The sequence below is a fragment of the Grus americana genome, chromosome Z, assembly GCF_028858705.1.
Source record: "Grus americana isolate bGruAme1 chromosome Z, bGruAme1.mat, whole genome shotgun sequence".
Taxonomy (NCBI): Eukaryota; Metazoa; Chordata; class Aves; order Gruiformes; family Gruidae; genus Grus; species Grus americana.
In genome coordinates, this window is record NC_072891.1 from 15,095,564 (window position 1) to 15,115,075 (window position 19,512).

Here is a 19,512-nt window from a genome sequence, read left to right on the forward strand (position 1 = left end):
GGAGTGGCACTGACTAAAGCGGTGTGGAGTCTGGCCACATTTTCTGCATATGCTTTTGTAATCCTGCAAAACAGAAAACTACTTTGTTGCCTCTGTGTTAAATGAATTCTTAAAAGGAGATAAATATAAAGTAGATGGGTTTGTTCTTCTGTAACAAGAATGAAAATCTGGAGAAATTTCCACTGAAACTGACGATTAAACTGTTGAGCAGTATTTGGCCCTCAGTATCCTGTTTCTTTCCAAGTTCACTAGGTCCTTGGGAATAAAGGAATTAGTCGTGAAAGGTGGCGGGAGGACAAGACAATAGGTTAACTGATTGTTGACTGCTGCCAACTAATGGTTGTCTCTGGAGGAACTCTGTCTTGCATTTTCACCTGATGTTATCTAGTGCTGAATATGTATATTGATTTTTCTGTCGGAGAAAACTGCTAAATAACATGCTTCTGCATTTGCTTTTCAGATATTGTTATCCAGTATCCTCAGTTCTCTGGCCACTCATACATTACATTTGAACCACTGAAAAACTCATATCAGACATTTCAAATTACCCTTGAATTCAGGGTAAGTTTAAGCAATTCCAATCTCACAAAGTAGCCTAAAATTTTATTTGCTTAATCTGCTGCTGTGGACAGCAATAACTTAGCTTCAGTATATCTTATAACATAATTGTGGTGAGCCTGTACATAACCTTCATCTCTAAAGATCTGGCTTCACATTCAATGAATGCAATTCAAGTTGGTAAACTGAGCTAAAATGTTTGCATCCATTATTGGTGGTCAGTGCATGTGAGAGTCCCTGGGACTAGTAACACTGGTGTTGCAGACTGGTGGCAATGTACATTGGCAAGGTTATAGCTGCCACATGAATGAGCTGCAGGCTGAAGCACACCTGGACGTTTTGTGAATTAGAGTTTGGAAGTGGCATGTATTATCTTTAAGAAACTGTGATCTTCTTCTTGCACTGAGCAAAATATTGCCCTGTATCTAGAGTTTCTTTCCTACCCTGCAGGATTTGAGTGGGCACCTCTGACGTTTGGCACACTGGCTATTTATGCATGCAGGATACTGGACTACTTAAACTACAGGCCTGAAGTGGTGGGGTATATCCCACAGTGACGTGTGTTAATGCTGTCTGTGTGTTACGGACAGAGCTGGTAGGGCTGCCCATAGGGAGGATGCACCCCTGCTCCCACGTAAGGCAGATTCGCCAGCCTCACAGCCTACGTACGAGACTGTCACTAGAGCAGCAACAAACTGTTGCCTCACGTGGTGATCTAACACTTCTGTGTCAATTTGTCAGCTTAAATTGCAGGGTGGCTGTGAAAAGCTACGGTGTCAGCTGCTATGCACATACAGAGAAATCCTGCCTGCACAGGTTGTTCGGCTTGACAAGTGTGAGGCTCACTGAACATGTGAAACAGGGTGTGTGTGTTCATGTGCTGTAAGTCTCATGTGTCTACACATAGAAAACTTGCTAGGACATCCTTGCTAGACTTTGTGCTCAGAGGTCTCATATGGGATGTGTCTGACAGTCTTTAATACTTTCAGGCTTGCTTTTAGGTCTAATAGTGCCATACTGTAGGTAGAGGAGATGTTCTTAAACCATTTAAGCATTAAGGCAATATTTTTCTAGGATCTTCAAATGCAGGATTCAAAATTGATCAACCAATTTCTGATTCTGCAAGTTAAAAACCCTGCCTGAAAAATGCTGTCCCTTTTCTGGAGAAAAGTCCCTCAGTGCTGCTTGCATTTATCTGTTACTGTGAGCCTTAGACGTTGGTTTTTCATATTGATGCTGTGATTGCAGGCTGAATCAGAAGATGGTCTGCTGCTATACTGTGGAGAAAATGAACACGGTCGTGGTGATTTTATGTCACTGGCAATCATCCGACGTAGCATCCAGTTCAGGTAAAATCTCCACCCTAAATCTGAAGTAAAGAGAAGGGGCCATTGCTGTCTCCTGGGACTGCTGTATGTGATGAGTATCTGCTGTGTCTTTGACTTCTGACCCATGCAGTGCACAAAATGGGCAGTATTGCTTCATTTAACAGTTCTTCGATATTTTTTTCTCTCATCTTTTAGTGCATGGACATGTGGCCTGTTGAACTCTTTTTACTCAGACCTTGGTGTAAAGGCAAAATGATCAGTTTTCTTCAAGGCATTAGTCCAGCGCTTGTTGCTGTGTTATCAGAAATGGCAGTGAGCCACTGCTTTTGCTAAGCTTATGCTACATCGAGCTGTGCATAGTCACTGGTTTCGCTTCACAGCAAAAGGACCTGCAGATAATGTAGCAAAATAAAGTATTTAATGTCAGCAAGTGGCCTGGAAGTTCATCTTATAACCCTTGTTTAGATGAGAGTTGTAGGTTTTTAAAATGAAGATGGAGGGGCTTTCTTGCAGTCCCATAGATAATGAAGCACATGAAAGAGTATCTCAAGGATCCCCTTATCTGGGAGAGTGAGTCCTTTGAAAGGTGGGAGTAACAAAGTGGGTGATGTGCCTTAGTTGTGTTTCTCTTTACCTGCACTGAAGAGCAATCAGAGAAAATGGTACGTTTTGCACACATTCAGCACCAGAGACTGTCCTGGAGGTCTCCTTATCAATCAGTACTGAGTTTCATATAGAATTGCAGAATTATTAATGTAGCACTGCCTTTCACCAGGGAGCTAGAAAAATTCCCAAGAGAAATTGCTGTGATAGCAGGAACTCAGTTTGTAATACTTTCCATTTTGAAACAGTTTTAGCTGTTGGCAAGCTTTGCAATGCACTTGGTACGGTCAGAGAATGCAAAATCTTCTCCATGGGCGAAAGACAGATAATGAAGTTTGAAACTTAGAACAGATCATATGTAGACTTTCTGTCTAATTTTCCTTTGGTCTGCTAATATGCAGTGTGAAACAGAGAGGTTCCCAGGAGCGAAGGGAATATTCGGAGTCTAAGAATTACTTTCAGTTATTTGGTTAATGTAAGATTGTCACCTTGCCCTCTGTCTCACACTCCCAGGTTCAACTGTGGCACTGGAGTTGCAGTCATAACAAGTGAAAACAAGATCAGGCAGGGCAACTGGCACAGCATCACGTTGTTCAGAGATGGGATGAATGGCTGGCTCAGGATGGACAATGATGCTCCAGTGACAGGAAAATCTCAGGTAGGTAATCCACCTGCACCTCAACCTTAGGCTCTCTCAAGGTCATGATGACATTTTTTCTTGCCAACAGAAGTCAGATCAGATTTAAAAGGTACATTTTTATTTATCAGTGTTGGGCCATTTAGTGAACCAGGATCAGTGTACAGATTACTCATCCACATATGTAGTTTAGAAATCACATAGGTAAATATCCCAGCACTGAATCCCATCATAGTTTACCTGTTGTCCTCCATGCTTGCTCTGCCACCCTCCTGCTACACTTTGTTAGTCTCAGATACAGGCTGCCGTTAAAAGTTTGCCAGGTTTTACAGCTGCTGTCCCTAGTTGCTTTCATTTTCAAGCCTCAGAGAGCTGCTCTGCTTCCTCAGCCAGAAAAATTAGATGCATATGTGTATATGTATATATATTTATGTATAATATCCATATAGCCACGTGAGGTTTGTATACAGAGGTATAATTACATGTATGACATGGACATAGATTTAAGCACAGTAATGGAAGTAGACATTCTGCACTGACTTTTGTTAACACCAACAATTTCATATGAGGCCACCGGGATAAGATACAATAGAGGAAGTTGTCTTGACTTGCACATCTGTTGCCAGGCCAGAAAACAGAAGTGAAATTAGGGCACAGAAAAAAAAGATAGTTGAAAATTGTTACCCATGTCTTTCCCCTTCCCTTTGATAGCCACTATTAGCATGCCATCCCTAGAACTGAAAAAAAAGCAGCTTCAGACATCTTATTACTTTACACTTCCACGTGCAGGCACTGAAGGAAAAAAATGCTGTGCATTGAGTTCTTATCAGCAGGACATGACAGAGGAAAGGATTTCAATGTCTGTCACATGTTGCTATGTGTTACCAATGCTGTGAGGCAAAGCAAAGGGCAAATGTGAATCAGGAGAGATATGTCCAGTAGAGACTAATGCCATTGCACAGCACTTCGGTAGGATGGCATCTGCCTATGCAGGGCTATGATCATCCATAGCCAAGAAAGATGAAGTTGAAGGAGAAAAGGTGCAACAAAGGGCTAGTAGGAGGATTACGGTTCACAGAGTCTATTACAAGAAGAGTTTGACTATGGACACACGCTTTTTTCTAGCTGCAGCTACAGCAAAAAAAGGTTAATTGCTCCAGGTGCTGCTCTCCACCAGAACTTGCTGCTTCTGTAGTATTGTCGCTCCATTGAGCTCCTCCTCAGCCCTTCCTAGTTAGAATGACCTGGATTAAGTCATTAGGTCAGCAGAGTAGTAGTCTTTGCCACTGACCAGGTTCATTTTGACTTGGACAGTCTATAGAGTGCCTACAAGAGAAGTGGAGCTTGGCAGACCAAGGGGGCAGGACCATCAAAGGTGACAGGAGATGGCAAGTGGTTGGAGGTGGCTGGAAAGCTCTATGCGCACAGTCCTAGCATATGCGCACCATGAAATCCTGTGGACATATGAACTCTCTTTAGCCACAGGCTCCACCTGAATTATTTTTCCCTGCTGAAACTGAGATCCATTTGATGTGTTTCTGCAGTGCACTGTGCAGTGAACGCCCGTAGACTCAATAACCTGGCATATTTAGCCTGCCAAAATACACGTATGGGGTTATAATTTATTGTTATAAACACAGTGGAAGCAGGGCAGGGGTGAAAAATCCGGAAAGCTTTTAGGCTAAAGGTCAGTGCAGTCAGAAGGACACATTGGTAAAAACTGGCCATGAATAAATGTGGGAATTTTGAATGTTTTCTTCTAAAGGGCAGTGAGGTTTTGAAACAACCTTTGAGGAGGAGCCAAAAGACTTATATTCTGATCACTTTATGGAAGGAATTATGACTCAGGAGTTTGATTCAATGGTCCAGAAGGTTCTGTTTAGGTTTTTTTTGTTCCTTCCTGTGCACTATAGCAGTGCTAATAAACTTACATGTGTACATTTCCATAGGCAGGTGAATGCAAAAAAAAAAAAAAGAAAAAAAAGATGAGGAGTAAATTTAGCACTGTCAAAGTGAGCAGAACCCTACTGAAGTTGTAATTTTATCAGGTTTTGCCTTGTCTTTGTTTTTACTGTTTTTTTTTTTGTCATTTCATTATTATTCAACGCTAAGCACTTGCTGGGTTCTGTCCAAAAGGCAATATCACATTGGTCTGTGTCCCCCAGCACTTAGATTTTAGAAGACAAACAATTTTGGCAAAAGTAAAGGAAGAAATTACAGCAAAAGACAGATCACAATCCCTCCTCAGAACATAGTGATTTTTAAGTTTTTTATTGTGCTGTTAAAAGTCCATGTTATCGCGATGGATGTGGGTGCAAAAAGTAACGTTTGAAATGGTAGACTGATTGGAGGAATGACTAATGGAAAGGAATTACCAATGAGCAACCTACATATCCCCTGACACAATCCTTTGTGGAGAAAAAAAAATTGATTATACCCAGTGTGGCTTAATTAGTTTTTCTGTGATGTGTCTGTTTTACATCATGTCATGCTCTGTTTTCCCTTCAGGGCCAGTACAGTAAAATTACGTTCCGGACTCCCTTCTACGTTGGCGGTGCCCCCAGCGTGTACTGGCTGGTCAGAGCCACAGGCACCAACCGCGGGTTTCAGGGCTGTGTTCAGTCGCTCAGCATCAACGGAAAGATAATTGATATGAGACCCTGGCCATTAGGGAAAGCTCTCAGTGGTGCTGATGTTGGTAAGTGTAATGGCATGGGGTCTTTGAGCAGTGATAAACCAGGGGTACTTTTTGCCTGTTGAAACCAGTTGAGCAATGGGCCAGGTTTGAGAATGGAAGGCGTGGTCTCTAATTTTGGCATGGTATTTCTCTGTGCCTTTGCACATTGCTTTTTCTGGGTCTATAGTAAGAGTGTTTATCACACTGTGTAAGTAAACATCGCTGTTTAGTATACCAAAACCCCTTGTGGACACAGTTATCCTGCACAATAAATAGTAAAACATTTCTCATGGGCAAACAGGAACCTCAGTGTTGCCAATATAATTACGTCTGCACCACTATTTTTGCCAGCATCTCTCAGGATGCCTCTTCATGCTCCTAACTGACAGAGTCATATCATCAGAAATCAATAGTATGTACACCACGTTTGTATTTAAAACACGGCGGATGCAACAAAATGTGTTTTGCCTAAAGACATCATTGCACTTGTCCAAAGCAACGCAAGGATCTTTCAGACCCACAGCAGTGCTGTGGCCATTCCAGAGGGCTTTTTCCCATTAAACCCCATTACTGCTGGGGCAAATAGGCTTTCCTGTTTCCATCCACTGTTTTCATTTCCAGAGTCACAGTATGTTTTAAAAATACCATGGAATAAATTCTTTCAACAGCTTTATGAAGTGGTATCATAACATTATCTCCCCTTCAGATAAAAAAATGGAGAAGTAGGGGAGTTAACTAGTCCTGTCTTATTTATCCGTCTTTATTTCATCCATGTAACGGGCACTTGAAAAAAGGACAGGGTAAAAAAAATCCTCGCTTTAATGACCTCCCATTCTAAACAGTTTAAGAGTAAGAGTAAACCCAAGTCAGAAAGTAAAGGCAGGAAATAGATCCCGTATCACTGAACTCTCTGTGCCATGCTTCAGCCACAAAGTCATCTTTCTTCTCTTCTATAGCTGTGCATTTGGCATCCCAAGAAGGAAGTGATTAATGAGAAACTTCCTAACAATTGCTCTGTATTCTCTAGATACCATGACCAAACTTGTGTGCAATACAGGGGGAGAACATAGTGGCCCAGGAAACAGATGCTGAAAAGAATAAGACTTTGGAAGCCAAGAGTAATTTCACGATAGAGTGAAAATCTATGGAATTTAGATAGATAGATAGATAGATAGATGAAAGCCCTGCTGAAGATCTCTGAGCCCTAATCTCTATTGCCTTTTGGGTTGCAGCTAGCTTCATTCCCACCCATGAATGCTCCACATACTACTGCATTAACAATCAACATCAGTGAAAACAAATGCTGGGTTCTGCCATGTGTGACTCAAAACTGAGTGATAGAGCCTTACTGTCCTTACATGACTGCACACACTTAAATGAAACTGTACCAGGAGAAACTTGCAAACAATATGCCATATAAATTAAGGTTATAATAAATAAATTGCAAGTGACCTCTACTAGTTTTTAGGGATGGTTTTTGCTAGCCAGTCTTTTGTTTCTTTCCTGTTGGCATAGCGAGGGGTGCTGTGGTACATGGACCGCAGATTGAGGGTGGGGAGGAGAGAGGTCCATCCTGCCCCTGTGCCGTCTCTGTTATCTGCAGCAGAAGTCCCACCAGCCTGTGAGCTAAGGGGCTGACAGGGGAGGCAGCTCGTGGTTCGGAGCAGGCACGGCAGGACCCTGTAGTCCCCCTGCAGCTTCCATCCTTCCTCACCTGCCACTGCAGCCAAGCAGATGCAGACATCAGACCTGTGGTTTGCCTTTTCGTTGTAGTCACCTGTGCTGGCCCGAAGGCTGTGACAGCAGAGTGATCAGGATGAACCAGTACATCAGGCATTTACATCTGCATACTTCTCTGTGCTTTGCTTTCTGGCTATGGGATGGGAAGTCAAACTGTAAAGCTGGTGCTGTACTAACACCAGTACCTGGTCTGGAAATCATCTTTACGGTTTACATCAGTGTGCTGTATTTAAACAAAACAAAAAGGGCATATCCCCTTCTTGCAGTAGTTTTGCAAGACTTCTTTCAGTCATCTCAGTTAACAAAACTGTTCTCCTGTGTTTATTGTCAGATCTGCCACACGACACCTGTGTCATCTCAGAGGTGATATTTCAGTGTGCCTCAAAATAAATGTGCAGTTCTTAGTTTGTCATAAACACTTTGCCCCTCCAAATGACGTGCTTACACTTGTACACCACAAATGTCTTATTTGGGCTTTCTTAATGTACAAGATCAGTTTGTTACTATCAATGAGGGGAGAATTATTTAATCAGAAACTAAAATAAAGGAGAAAGTAAACAAGAACTTCATCAGATGACCATTGCATAATCTAACTTTATAGATATCAGTTTTAAGAAGTAAATGAGTAAATTATTTGTTCTATAGCAATTTCAGCCTAATTCCAGCAAGAAGAAATCATCCCCTTGTTATTATAGTTGATCTGCCAGCATAGTAGAAATGCTTCTTAAAAAGCCCATGTGCTGATGATATGGATCCCTTTTAGTGCAGACAAGAGGCTTGACAACCTCATTTTAGTTAATAAGATTAGTTGATGATGATTAACACCTTCCATGCTTAGCATGGCATGAATTTACAGTGAACAAAGAAGCACTTAAGGTAATTGAAATTAAACAAGTCACAGTGCTTGTAAACAATCTGGAGAGCTTCCTATTTTATGAGAAAATAAAGATAGGAACAAGAGCAGAAGAAAAAGAATCCAGGGAATGATTGAAAGCTACAGCTGTCATGGATTGTTTGTAAGGGCTAATTTTTACTATTTTTTTGGTGGTCTGGTACTAAAAAAAAACGTGCTAAAGATCAAGTTACCTTGTCTAAATTGCACACCATTTGACAAATTGAGAAAGAATCTAGACAGGAGAGAAAATTGTATTGATTAGTAGCAATGATCAACAGCCAAATAAATCTTCTTTGACAAACTTCTCTGATAAATCAATGTTCTGGCTCTGTGTTTAGGTGAGTGTAGCAGTGGCATCTGTGACGAGGCGTCCTGCATCAACAGTGGTACCTGTACTGCAAGCAAAGCAGATTCATACATTTGCCTTTGCCCTCTTGGATTTAAAGGCCATCATTGTGAAGAAGGTGAGGGGATGCTGGGCTGCTTATATTTCTTTGTACATGTTGTATAGTGTTCAATGTGTTTTCCACATAGTGATATCCAAGGAGGTCTCATGCTATTACACTGACAGAAAACAGTACTTGTTATTCATCTTTTTAAAATCACGTAGTAAAACCCTCCCTTACCATTCACTTTGGGGCTACATCCAGCTCCTACACAATCAGTGATTCTCAAACCTCTTTGCTTATTTAAACTAACTATAATTAAGCATCTCAAACTTACTTTTCAGAAGTTAAAATAATGTACCACTCCACAGCCACACATTAACTCTAAAAAAATCCCCGCTTTTCTCCTAAAAGCAGTGTCAGTTGTGTAATGTGAAATGTAAAAGACCCAATATCAATTTCCTGCTGAAATCACAGAGATACAAACAAATAGTCGAATACATACAGCATTATTTTCTGTGCTGCAGAACTTTTCATGCCAGCACTCATTGTGTGCATACTTGCTACTTGGAAAAACACTATGGTGAATCATTAAGGAAAAGGAGCGCAAAGCTTTATAATACAAATGCATCCCTGGAAAAGGAAGGCATAAAGGAGGGAAGCAGTGTTGACTAGGATAAAAAAAATATTTTTAATTTGGAAGATGAAATTTTTAGGTTGTTTTTCTTAATGTTAACTCTAACTACCTAACAAAGGGAACTGATACTGGTTGGTAGGAGTCAATCCCTTACCTTTGACCCTCAAGTGACCTGCTTGTGTATTCTGGATTTCCAGCACTCACCTTGGCCATACCTCAGTTCAACGAGTCCTTAAAGTCATTTGCTAGCACACCCTGGCCCTTGGAACCACAGAATTACCTTTCCTTCATGGAGTTTGAGATGACATTTCGTCCAGATTTAGAGACTGGTGTCCTTTTGTACAGCTACGACACAAACAGCAAGGACTTCCTCTCCATTAACATGGTGGCTGGTTACGTGGAGTTCAGGTTCGACTGTGGCTCAGGAACGGCTGTTATCAGGTAAACAGCGTTGCTTGTGTTTCCTTTCCGACAGTGCCACAGTGCTGATCCAGGAGAGGAGTGAAAGAGAAATAAGCTATAATGAGGTATGGGAGCCTGTCAGTGTCCAGTGCCTACTTCTTCTAAGGAAGCACAGAAACACTAGAACTGTATTCAAGGGGACAGGATTTTCTTCCTACATGAGTTTATGTTTCCAAGCTTCATTATCAGTGTTACCATGTCATGCCTCCACCTTACTGCAGATGTTACTTTTGTTTCTGTATGGTATTGCAGAAATTCCCTTCTTGCCTCCATGACATTGTGCCACAGCTAATTAGGGGGATCTATAAATATTTTATGCATATAATTTCTAGCCACAGGATTGTACAATATTGGCACTTTGGTGAGCATCCTCCTCATTGGTCTCTAGTTCTAGGCAGTAAGTACCAGAGTGGAGCTGTCACAAGAAGATACACCTCCAGGTCCCTCTTCCCTCATAGTGCTGGTTTTTGGGGGATCTGAGGCTAATATCCAATTTACATAACTTAAGCAGTCTAAAAGATAAATATATGGTTTAAACGAGTCACCCAGGCTCCTAGACAAAGACAGACCTTCTGGGAATGATTCATTGCATCCTAAAACTAATGTCCAGGATAGGAGCAATGAAATGCCTCAGAAACGGCTGCTCTCCCTCTGTGTAGTGGAGCGCTCAGTCTCCAGGCAGCTGTTCCCTGGGCTCTTCTGAAAAGGCAATGGGCCAAACAGAGACACTCAGAACCTTGGATGTGCTCCAAGAGGCTGCCAGTTTGACCAGGCTAACCTAATATTTAGAAATAATCTATATAAAGCTTATGCAAAACGTGTACACTGCCTGCAAGTCTTGCATACCATATGCTCCATGTGGATGGACATCAAGAATTTTGGCTATACTCCGATCAGGGGAAAGGTACTGATTTTCCACTGAATGAGGACTCAAGCAAACAAACACATTCAGATGACAAAGTGAGAGATGAAATTTCAAGGGAGCAAATGCAAAATAATGCACAACCCTAACAACACACAGCTGTGGCAGTACAGTTAGTGTTGTCAGACACAGAAAGATCCTGGAGTCATCATGGGTAGTTCCGTGAAAGCAACAGCTAACTGCTTAGAGACAAATACAGAAATATAAGTACAATGCAGAGAATCATTAGGAATGGAATAAGGAACAATGCCTCTGCAAAAATCCACAATGCACCCTGTCTTGAAAACTCGCTGTCATTCTGGCTACTTCATTTCAGAAGAAATTAGAAAAATTAAAAAAGAAGAGTAGTGTTGATATCTAGGGTGGGGAAAGAAACAGCTTCCACAAATACAGCAGGACCTTCAATCTGAAAAAGAAAGAGCTTGGTGGAAGTATGTTAAAGTTTTTTAAGTTGTGAATGACATGGAGATAAACAAGGAATGATTATTTTTTATTTTTTCAATATGGAAGAATTAGAAGGAGCCCAGTGAAACTGCAAACAAAAAAATAGCAAACAAAGAAAATAAGACTTTTTGTTTTTCAGACTGCACACAAGTAAGTTGTGGAAACTAATTGCCACAGCATGTTACAAATGCCAGAACTATAAATAGGTTAAAAAAAAAAATAATTAGAAAAATTTGAAGAAAGCTCCATTGAGGGAGATCAAACACAATTGTACGGATGCAGCCTCTGACGCAGGAAATTGCTAAATGACAAGTTGCCAGAAACTGGGAGGATATATCAAGAGAAGAATTACTCCATACTTGCCCTGTTCTTTTTCTCTTGTGGAAAAGTGGCAGAAATAGCTAATGTTGGCGACCTTTGCTCCAACCCAAAATAGCCCTTCTTACAACAGCCTTCAATCTTTTTCTGATTACAGCCATCTAATTCCTATTACTGACAATCATAAAAGTAGACAACATTTCCCCCCCCCCCAAGAATACGCTGAGACTTCAAAACACCTTGGACTAAAGCTTAACCAAGATGTAGGCTGTAAAATGTGGCAAGAGCCACAAGTGTGTGCCTGGGAGTGGAAACTGCCCCTTTCTATTGGAAAGCAGAAGAGCGAGCAGGATGCCAGCTAGCACCTGGCTCATGTGCGTTAGGGAGAAGGAGTGAGTGAGGTAGGTGGGAAGTGGGGGAGGCTCACGACACCGGCAGGCTTCGCTGAAAGTTTGTCAGGATGTCCTCTTCAGCTCCTTTTTCTAGATAACATGTGCAACTCACGCCCTGTCACCAGCCCTGTCAGTGATTAAATAAAATAAATAGATTCCCTGTTTTTCATGCCTGCTTAGCCAATATCCACTTAAAAGTCTGCCTTGATCTTCATCACGCCACTTCATGCCCACCCCTTGTCCTAAACGGGGCTATAATTCTGGTCATCCTGAGCATCTCTTCCATAGGACCAGGCTGTCAAATATTATAATACCATCAGAACGCAATTAGCATGTCTTTAAGGGTGAGGCAAGCTCATTTAGGTTTGTCAGCAGCAGCAGTAGGAAAGCTGACGTTGGTGAAGCTTGTTTCTTTTCCTGAAGCGTCCTGGGATGGAGGCAGCATGGTGTGTGCAGGGGACTCAGGAGGGAGCAGGGATGCTGCGTGGACAGATGGATGCAGAACCTGAGCTATTTACCAAGATGTCTTAGAGGAGAATTTATTACCCCCTGGGATTTCCTGCATTTGCAGGATCGAGATCTTCATCATTGGGGGTATTTTTTAAGGTTTGGTTTCTGTGGGGAAAAGTAATCCTTAACCCCACAGCACATGAAGAGCCAAAAGTGTTCAAATGCCTGCAGGAAGCATTACCAAACTCATGCTGGTTTTAAAAGGCCTGTGAGTGTAAGAAATAGCTTGCAACTCTGAAGTGATGACTCTGCAAGGTTTAATCATCCCTAATTGTAATTAAATCTAGTGGAGCAGGAGGGTTAGCGTGATGATGACTTAATCAGCAGAGGAGATAAAATTGCCACTTATTGGGTAGCCAAACTTGTCTGGTTCCTTTATATGTATATATTGACTTCTTCAAGGTGATTAAATTCTGTTACCTATTGATTTACCCAAGGTAGTTAAACTCTAAATGCTACTACATAAGAAAAAGGATAATTGAATAGCATTGTTCAATATTTTTTTATGGAGGTTCTCTGAACCAAATGTCCGAGTAATATTCCCAGTGTTATCCAAATAGTTGAAAATGGGCTTTGAGAAAATTTGGAGGAGCAAAATAGATACAACACAAAGATTTCAAAGCTCATGTTGATTGTTCAGGAAAAAAGAAAAAAAAAGAAATTGTTATTTTCACATTTTCAAAATTATATACCTTTTTTAATCAGCATTTGAATCACTATTGACTATTTCAAATTACTTTTTTTTTCAGTTCTTTCATTTTTAAATGCATCTTTTTTTCATTTTTAAATATAAGTAGCCTAAAACCTCAAAACATTATTTCACCCGAAACAGTTTTGTGTGTTTTCATTGAAAGCTAGAAAATCTTCAGGTGTCCTCGTTAACACGGTTTCTGATTTTTCCAGCTTGACCAGTGAATCAAACGCAAGTTTTCATTGCTCCTGGAGATATGCTGCAAGCTAACATTAAGATGTAAAATGCTTTAACCAGTGTAGTAAAATGACATTTGAAAACAAGATACAAAGTTCTGTAGAACTTCTAAAGGGGAATATGGTTTTGCCCTTTATGCAGACTGCTATTCATATTAGTGCTGAACTAATAAAGATTGTAAGAACAGTTTTAAAATGCTTCCTTTGAGACTGGTGAATACTTTGCACAACTGGGGATTATTGTTCCTAGCCAGGATCTCATCACATCATTAGGACTGTATTTTGGTTATTTCCCCTCAATGTACAGCAGCCAGGATGCATGTGTTGTGTGCGCGTGTAGATGCCAGTGTAACAGGCTGCATAAATAGAGCTGATAAGCCAACACAAAGTAGTTCTGTTTTAAAAGAGGACGAAGAATGTGAGACTAGACTAACCATTAAGGGGAAAGCTTTATCTTCAGGCTTATGTCATTGTGAAATGAGGATGTACAGCTGAGACAAAAATTTGCCTTTATGCATTATAAATGACTGAGCAAAAACATTAGCTCAGAGACAGATGAAATGCATGCTGATAATAGAAATGTTTCATTTATAAATAAAAGCAGAGAGCTTGTTATTTGCTGTAGGAACATGGTCTTATTTGCCTTTGCTGATGGGGCTCAGAAATTATTTTATCTCCTTACGAAGAAAGAACCATAGTGATTTATTTTAATTTTTATGTAGAAAATCATCCCAGAGGGCTTGACTTTTTAACATCACAACAATATTTGAAAATATCAGAAAGGCAAAAGTGTAAAATAATTGAAAGTTTTCTTCCCCTTAAAACAGGAGTGAGGAACCTGTCAGTCTGGGTCAATGGCATGAGTTGCGCGTGTCTCGCACAGCGAAGAACGGTATCCTACAAGTGGACAAACAAAAGCCAGTGGAAGGGACGGCAGAGGTGAGCATATGGCACGGCTTGTCATGAATGCAGCTGTTAGGCTATAAAATGATTGCATAGTAAATTACACGGGCTTCTCTCAAAGCTCTTATAAGCTCAAAAAAGTATACACATTGAGGCAACATTTTTTAAGACCAAAGTTGGAAATTTGCACATGAAGTCTTTCCTCTGAGGACAGGGATCCTTGTAAAGGCAACTGAAATCACAACCTGACCTGCCCTTGCCACGTAACTGGACTCACATTTTTGTGTTTGGTTCATACTTGTTCTTGAGGTTCTTTTCTTGGTACTTACTGGTTGTGGCTAAGTCTGTTGAACAACGTGTGCACTATGAAATGTGTCATCTGGAGAAGGATGATGAAAATTATGTGCACAAGTCCTGGTTTTACCACTCTCTGCATATTGTGCTGGAAAGGTAGGCCAAAAGAGAATTTTTTCTTTGTCTTCTTGCAAAAGAAATTTTCAAGACAGAGTAAGGGCCGGAATACTCAGACAGTTGATGACTTACATTTTATTCTTCCCTCAACAAGAGCTCATAGTAACTTGGTAATAAGGTGAAATTTTGCTTGTACTGAGCAGGGTATTCACTCTAAGCACTCAAATGGATACATAGTGGAACTTTATTATCCCAAGAACCTGAGGCTAGAACTGCTTTGAAAATGTCTTTTATTCTTTCCTAGTGGAAAGTGTTACCAGAAAACCAGACTCCAGATCCTGTTAGTAGAAGAATATTCAGATTTTTCTGCAAACTGGGAAACTACTTAAAGCTTGGATTTTTATTTTTTTTTAAATGCAAATAAATTGAAATTCCAGTTGTCTCCCAGAATGAGTGGGAAACATTCAGACAGAGCAAGTTGAGACTTCTTTAGATAGATGGGTCAAGATGAAGACTCCCATTTTTTTTTTCCTCTAAGTGCTGCAGTGCAGCTGCAAAAGGAGGTTGGCTGGGACCTGCCAACAAAGAAATCACAGGAGCTTCTGCAGGACTGGAATTACACGGTTATCCTGTCCTTAGCTAATAAACATCTTCCAGTTCACTCCAGGACACTCACTAGTCCCATCAGGTATCTTGAGCAACTGCTTCTGGTAACTAATGAAAAAATGTTTCTTTCATTTAACCCCATAACTGGATTATCTTTTTAGAAACTGGAAGCGTTAAATGAGTCTCTGTTGCATGGACTTTGCTGTGATTTAACTTATGAACCTCATTCTAATTCTAGATTTACATCAATGTACCTCAAGTCACTGCAAATAGACCTAGATGTGCAGTCAGAAATCACAATGAATCAGTCTCCTTTCTTCCTTCAGTATTCCCATTTTGAAATACTTGAAATTTTTCAGCTAGTTCTGATTAGGAGAGAGCACAGTCTGTAGAGAGTGCCCTACAGTGGGCTTTCTTGAGAGAATTGTGCGAAGACATGCAATTAGCAGAAGTAAAGAAGCATTAAAGTAAGCTATAACTTCTAATGTAGGCTAATCTGAAGATACAAGTATGGTTCCAGCTACTCTAATAAAATGTCATTACTCTGTTTCTTGCAGGGGGCTTTCACACAGATTAAGTGCAGCTCTGAAATATTTATTGGTGGAGTCCCTAGTTATGATGCTGTGAAGAAGAACTCTGGGATCCTCAGACCCTTCAGTGGGAGCATCCAGAAGGTATGTGCCCAGAGACACACACTGGAGCCATTTATTTCCATCTCATCCAGGGCACACTTTAGGTGGACATTTGCCCTTATACCACTGGCAATATTCAAAGTAATCCAAGATTTCACCTCAGGAGCCCACCACAAAGTGCTTAAACACTTATTTCACAGTGAAAAGTCATTCTAACTTTAATAGCCAGTATTACCACTGCCAGACTCCCTATTAATTTCTGTACTGCACTACTAAATGAGCAGAAGTCGTACAGGATCGAGTTCAGAATGATGCACAAAGCTGCGTCAAGATTAGAGTCCTCAGAGTGCCCTGTAGCATCTTATATAAATAAAAGAACAGAAGAAATGCTCAAATACTTCAAAGTGTGCATGCTGAGGCAGCTAAACGTCTGATGTAACCACTACAGTAAGGTGCAAAAAAGAAGGTGCAAATTAAAGTGGATCCCAGTCCAGCGAGCGTATTCTTTTACCACACAGCAGTTGCACGTGCCACTGCCTTCCCCATCTTACAATTTTATGTGGGGCACATGAAGAGAGATCTTTTTCGTTGTTCAAAATTCAAAAATGAAATTCAACAAATTCAAACTGAACTAATATTTGCTCTCCCTAGGCGTACTTAAAATAATTTAAATAAAGCTGAAAGGTTAGCCCTGAATCCTCAGAGTTTTAAATGAGCGAATTACTGTATCAGATTTAATTAACAAATGAAAAACTCTAATAGTGCATCTCATAACTATTGATCAAGGACGGAATGGTAATTGCAATTCAGTGTAAATGGTTTCATAACTTGGTCCAACATTTTTCACTATCTTTGACAGCTGTCTAGTGGAAAACATGAAGTCAAAGAAAATTGAGGGAGTGCGTAATAGTGATGGGAACAGGTCAGTTACACAAACATCATTGGAAAGATGGGCTTGACTAAATACAGTGCATTTTGAAGTGCAAGACAGGGAGCCTAGGAGCAATTAACAGAGGTCACACTTACAAGGTGAGGGGTTGTACCCTAGAGTGCAGAGGCACGGGTAAGGATTGGGAAATGCAGAGTGTGAGCCCTTACTTCTGTGCTGTACTTAGGGAGGTGGGTTTGCCTTCTCAGAGGCCTGAATGGGATGTCAAGGAAGGGTGTTGCCTGCCTTTTGGGCACGGGGAGACTGTTAGTTGACTGCTGTGTTTATACATGGTAGGATTTTGGAGAATTGTGTAGAAGTAAAGCTACAAACATCACCAAGTACTCGAAAACATGCTGTGCATGGAAAGACCTAAGATTTCAAATCTATCTAGTTTACTGAGATAAGGTTAAGTGATGACTTTATTGTGGTCTGCTAGTTCCTACATGAGGGTGAGATTTGAGTACCTGGCTCTGAGGTGATTCAGAAAATGGCATGATGAAAAATAATGGCTGGAAATTGAAGAAAAGATTAAGCCCAGAAATAAGAGACATATTGTTAAGAGTGAGGGCTTGTTAACCTCTGGAACAATGTAGCCAGAAATTAGAAAGAAGCTGAAAAGGTAGGGAAGTCTTCACTGGTCTATCTTTACAACAGAACTGGACGTTTTTCTGATGTCGAAGTTGTTTAGTGCTGTTTCAAACAGAGTATATATGCTTGATAGAACCCCTTGTCCCAGCAGGACCCCCTAAGGTGCATCATCTGAGTCAAGCAGCAGCCAGAGTAACTATTACCATTCTCATTTTTGGCCTTAAAATCTATTTGCTTGTGAAAATGGCCTTCTTATTGTGATGTAGCTGAGATCAGAAGCCGTACCCACATGTAATCTCTCTGCCAAGATATCAGCTGAGATTATACAAATGTCAGTTTATATTGGAGAACATGTGTTGCTGGCACGTTGGAAAAATCCCAACATTTAACAATTCTCTTCAGTTTATATACAGTTTTGTGAAATCATTATGTTTTTCATCCATCTTAACTGTAGCTTCGTTCAGGCAAGATGAGGTACTAGAAAGCAATAGAAAATATGAAAAATACGCCATTCTGCTTAGTATTTCTGTTGTCAACACTCATCTCCTGGGGGGTTTCCTGATCTCATAAATGCTTTTCCTCAGCACTGCTCATCTAATTTTACTGTCCTAGCTCATGGCTCAGCTACAAAGCATGAGCTAGCAGTGTTCAGACACAAGACTGGTAAATCCCACAGAGCTTCACCCCATATGGGGGTTGCCTAAGGCTGTGTCATGAAACAGAAAAGAAATTGATCTCCAGTGGGTCAGGGTGAGCAACAGAATGAGTAGGACCTGTGCAACTGGAAAACACACATTACAAGAAATAGGTTTTTGGCCAAGTTTTAGCGGTTATGTTTCTCTGAAGTCTTTTAAAGAAGTCTTCTGACGAGCAGTACAATACTGGCAATTTGGAAGATTTTAGCATGTGTTTTCCTTCCAATATTATTTATTTTATTTTCTTTTTAACACATAGATTATCTTAAATGACTGGACAATTGATATGAAACAGGATTTCACTTTTGGAATCAACCTGGTGAATGCTGCCCACCCCTGCGTGAGCTCACCATGTGCAAATGGAGGCACCTGTGTTCCCAAGAAGGACAGCTATGAATGTGACTGTCCCCTGGGCTTCGACGGGCACCATTGCCAGAAAGGTAACGGCTGCATTTCCATCCAGAGATCCGGAGTTGATCACAAAAATAAGAGAGATTTAGCACCTACAACTGCGGTGGTATATATCCCTTGAAACAGAAACTCTGGAGGCCAGAACTCCCCTTGCATCCACACACATTCCATGTACTCAGGGAGGAATTCGTTTTGTTATTTAGGAACATGGTAACTGTTATCCCAGCACAGAGCTATGATCCATAGATAGCAGCCTGGCATCTGGTTGCTTGCGGTGGCCAACACTGAACATTTCATACACCTCCCTAATTATTCAGTGCTATACAAAGGGGGAATTCCTGCCAACGTCCTCCAGCCAGTGATTGTTACGTCCTGAAGCATGAGCATTGATAACCCTTGTAATTTTATCCTCCCTAGGACTCACAACAAATGCTGTTCTCATATACAGAAAGGTCTAGTCCTTTTTTAGACACCGACTGCTCTGATGGTAATTTAACCATCTGCACAAACCCTACCTTGGTACAGCAATGGAGACCACCAAGGAGAAAAGTCTGCCAAGATGCACGTTATTCTTCTTTCCTCAGAGCCACTGTAATAGTTCAAACCTTAGATTCAGGAGAGTGTTCAGATTGCATGAAGCGTTAAAAAAAAAGGTCCTTCGGGTTATTCCACTAGGTGGAGATGTTTCCTTTCTGTCTGGCTTGATCTTGAAAAATTCCTAAGGGAAGGTTTTGTAACGTAACAAACTCGATTCAAAAGAGCTGACTGACGTTATTGTCTTCACCCACTCCTTCATTTGTCACAGGCACAAACTTCAAAGTTAAAAGTAGTGGTTTTGGTGAAATCGTGATGACTAGATTGGCCTTTTCTTCCATAAAAGAAATCTTAGAACAAATATC

At 40.8% G+C, this 19,512-nt stretch overlaps 1 protein-coding gene across 1 annotated transcript in view; it reads left to right on the forward strand.

Annotated features, from left to right (window-relative positions):
• EGFLAM (EGF like, fibronectin type III and laminin G domains) overlaps positions 1–19,512 on the forward strand; it is a 73,687-nt gene that overhangs the window by 44,719 nt on the left and 9,456 nt on the right. The window contains exons 10-18 of the mRNA XM_054810883.1: positions 461–561; positions 1,807–1,907; positions 3,003–3,147; positions 5,635–5,824; positions 8,777–8,902; positions 9,659–9,902; positions 14,264–14,375; positions 15,914–16,030; positions 18,462–18,642. Of these exons, the coding sequence (XP_054666858.1) occupies positions 461–561; positions 1,807–1,907; positions 3,003–3,147; positions 5,635–5,824; positions 8,777–8,902; positions 9,659–9,902; positions 14,264–14,375; positions 15,914–16,030; positions 18,462–18,642 (1,317 nt within the window). The remainder of the gene's footprint in view (positions 1–460; positions 562–1,806; positions 1,908–3,002; positions 3,148–5,634; positions 5,825–8,776; positions 8,903–9,658; positions 9,903–14,263; positions 14,376–15,913; positions 16,031–18,461; positions 18,643–19,512) is intronic.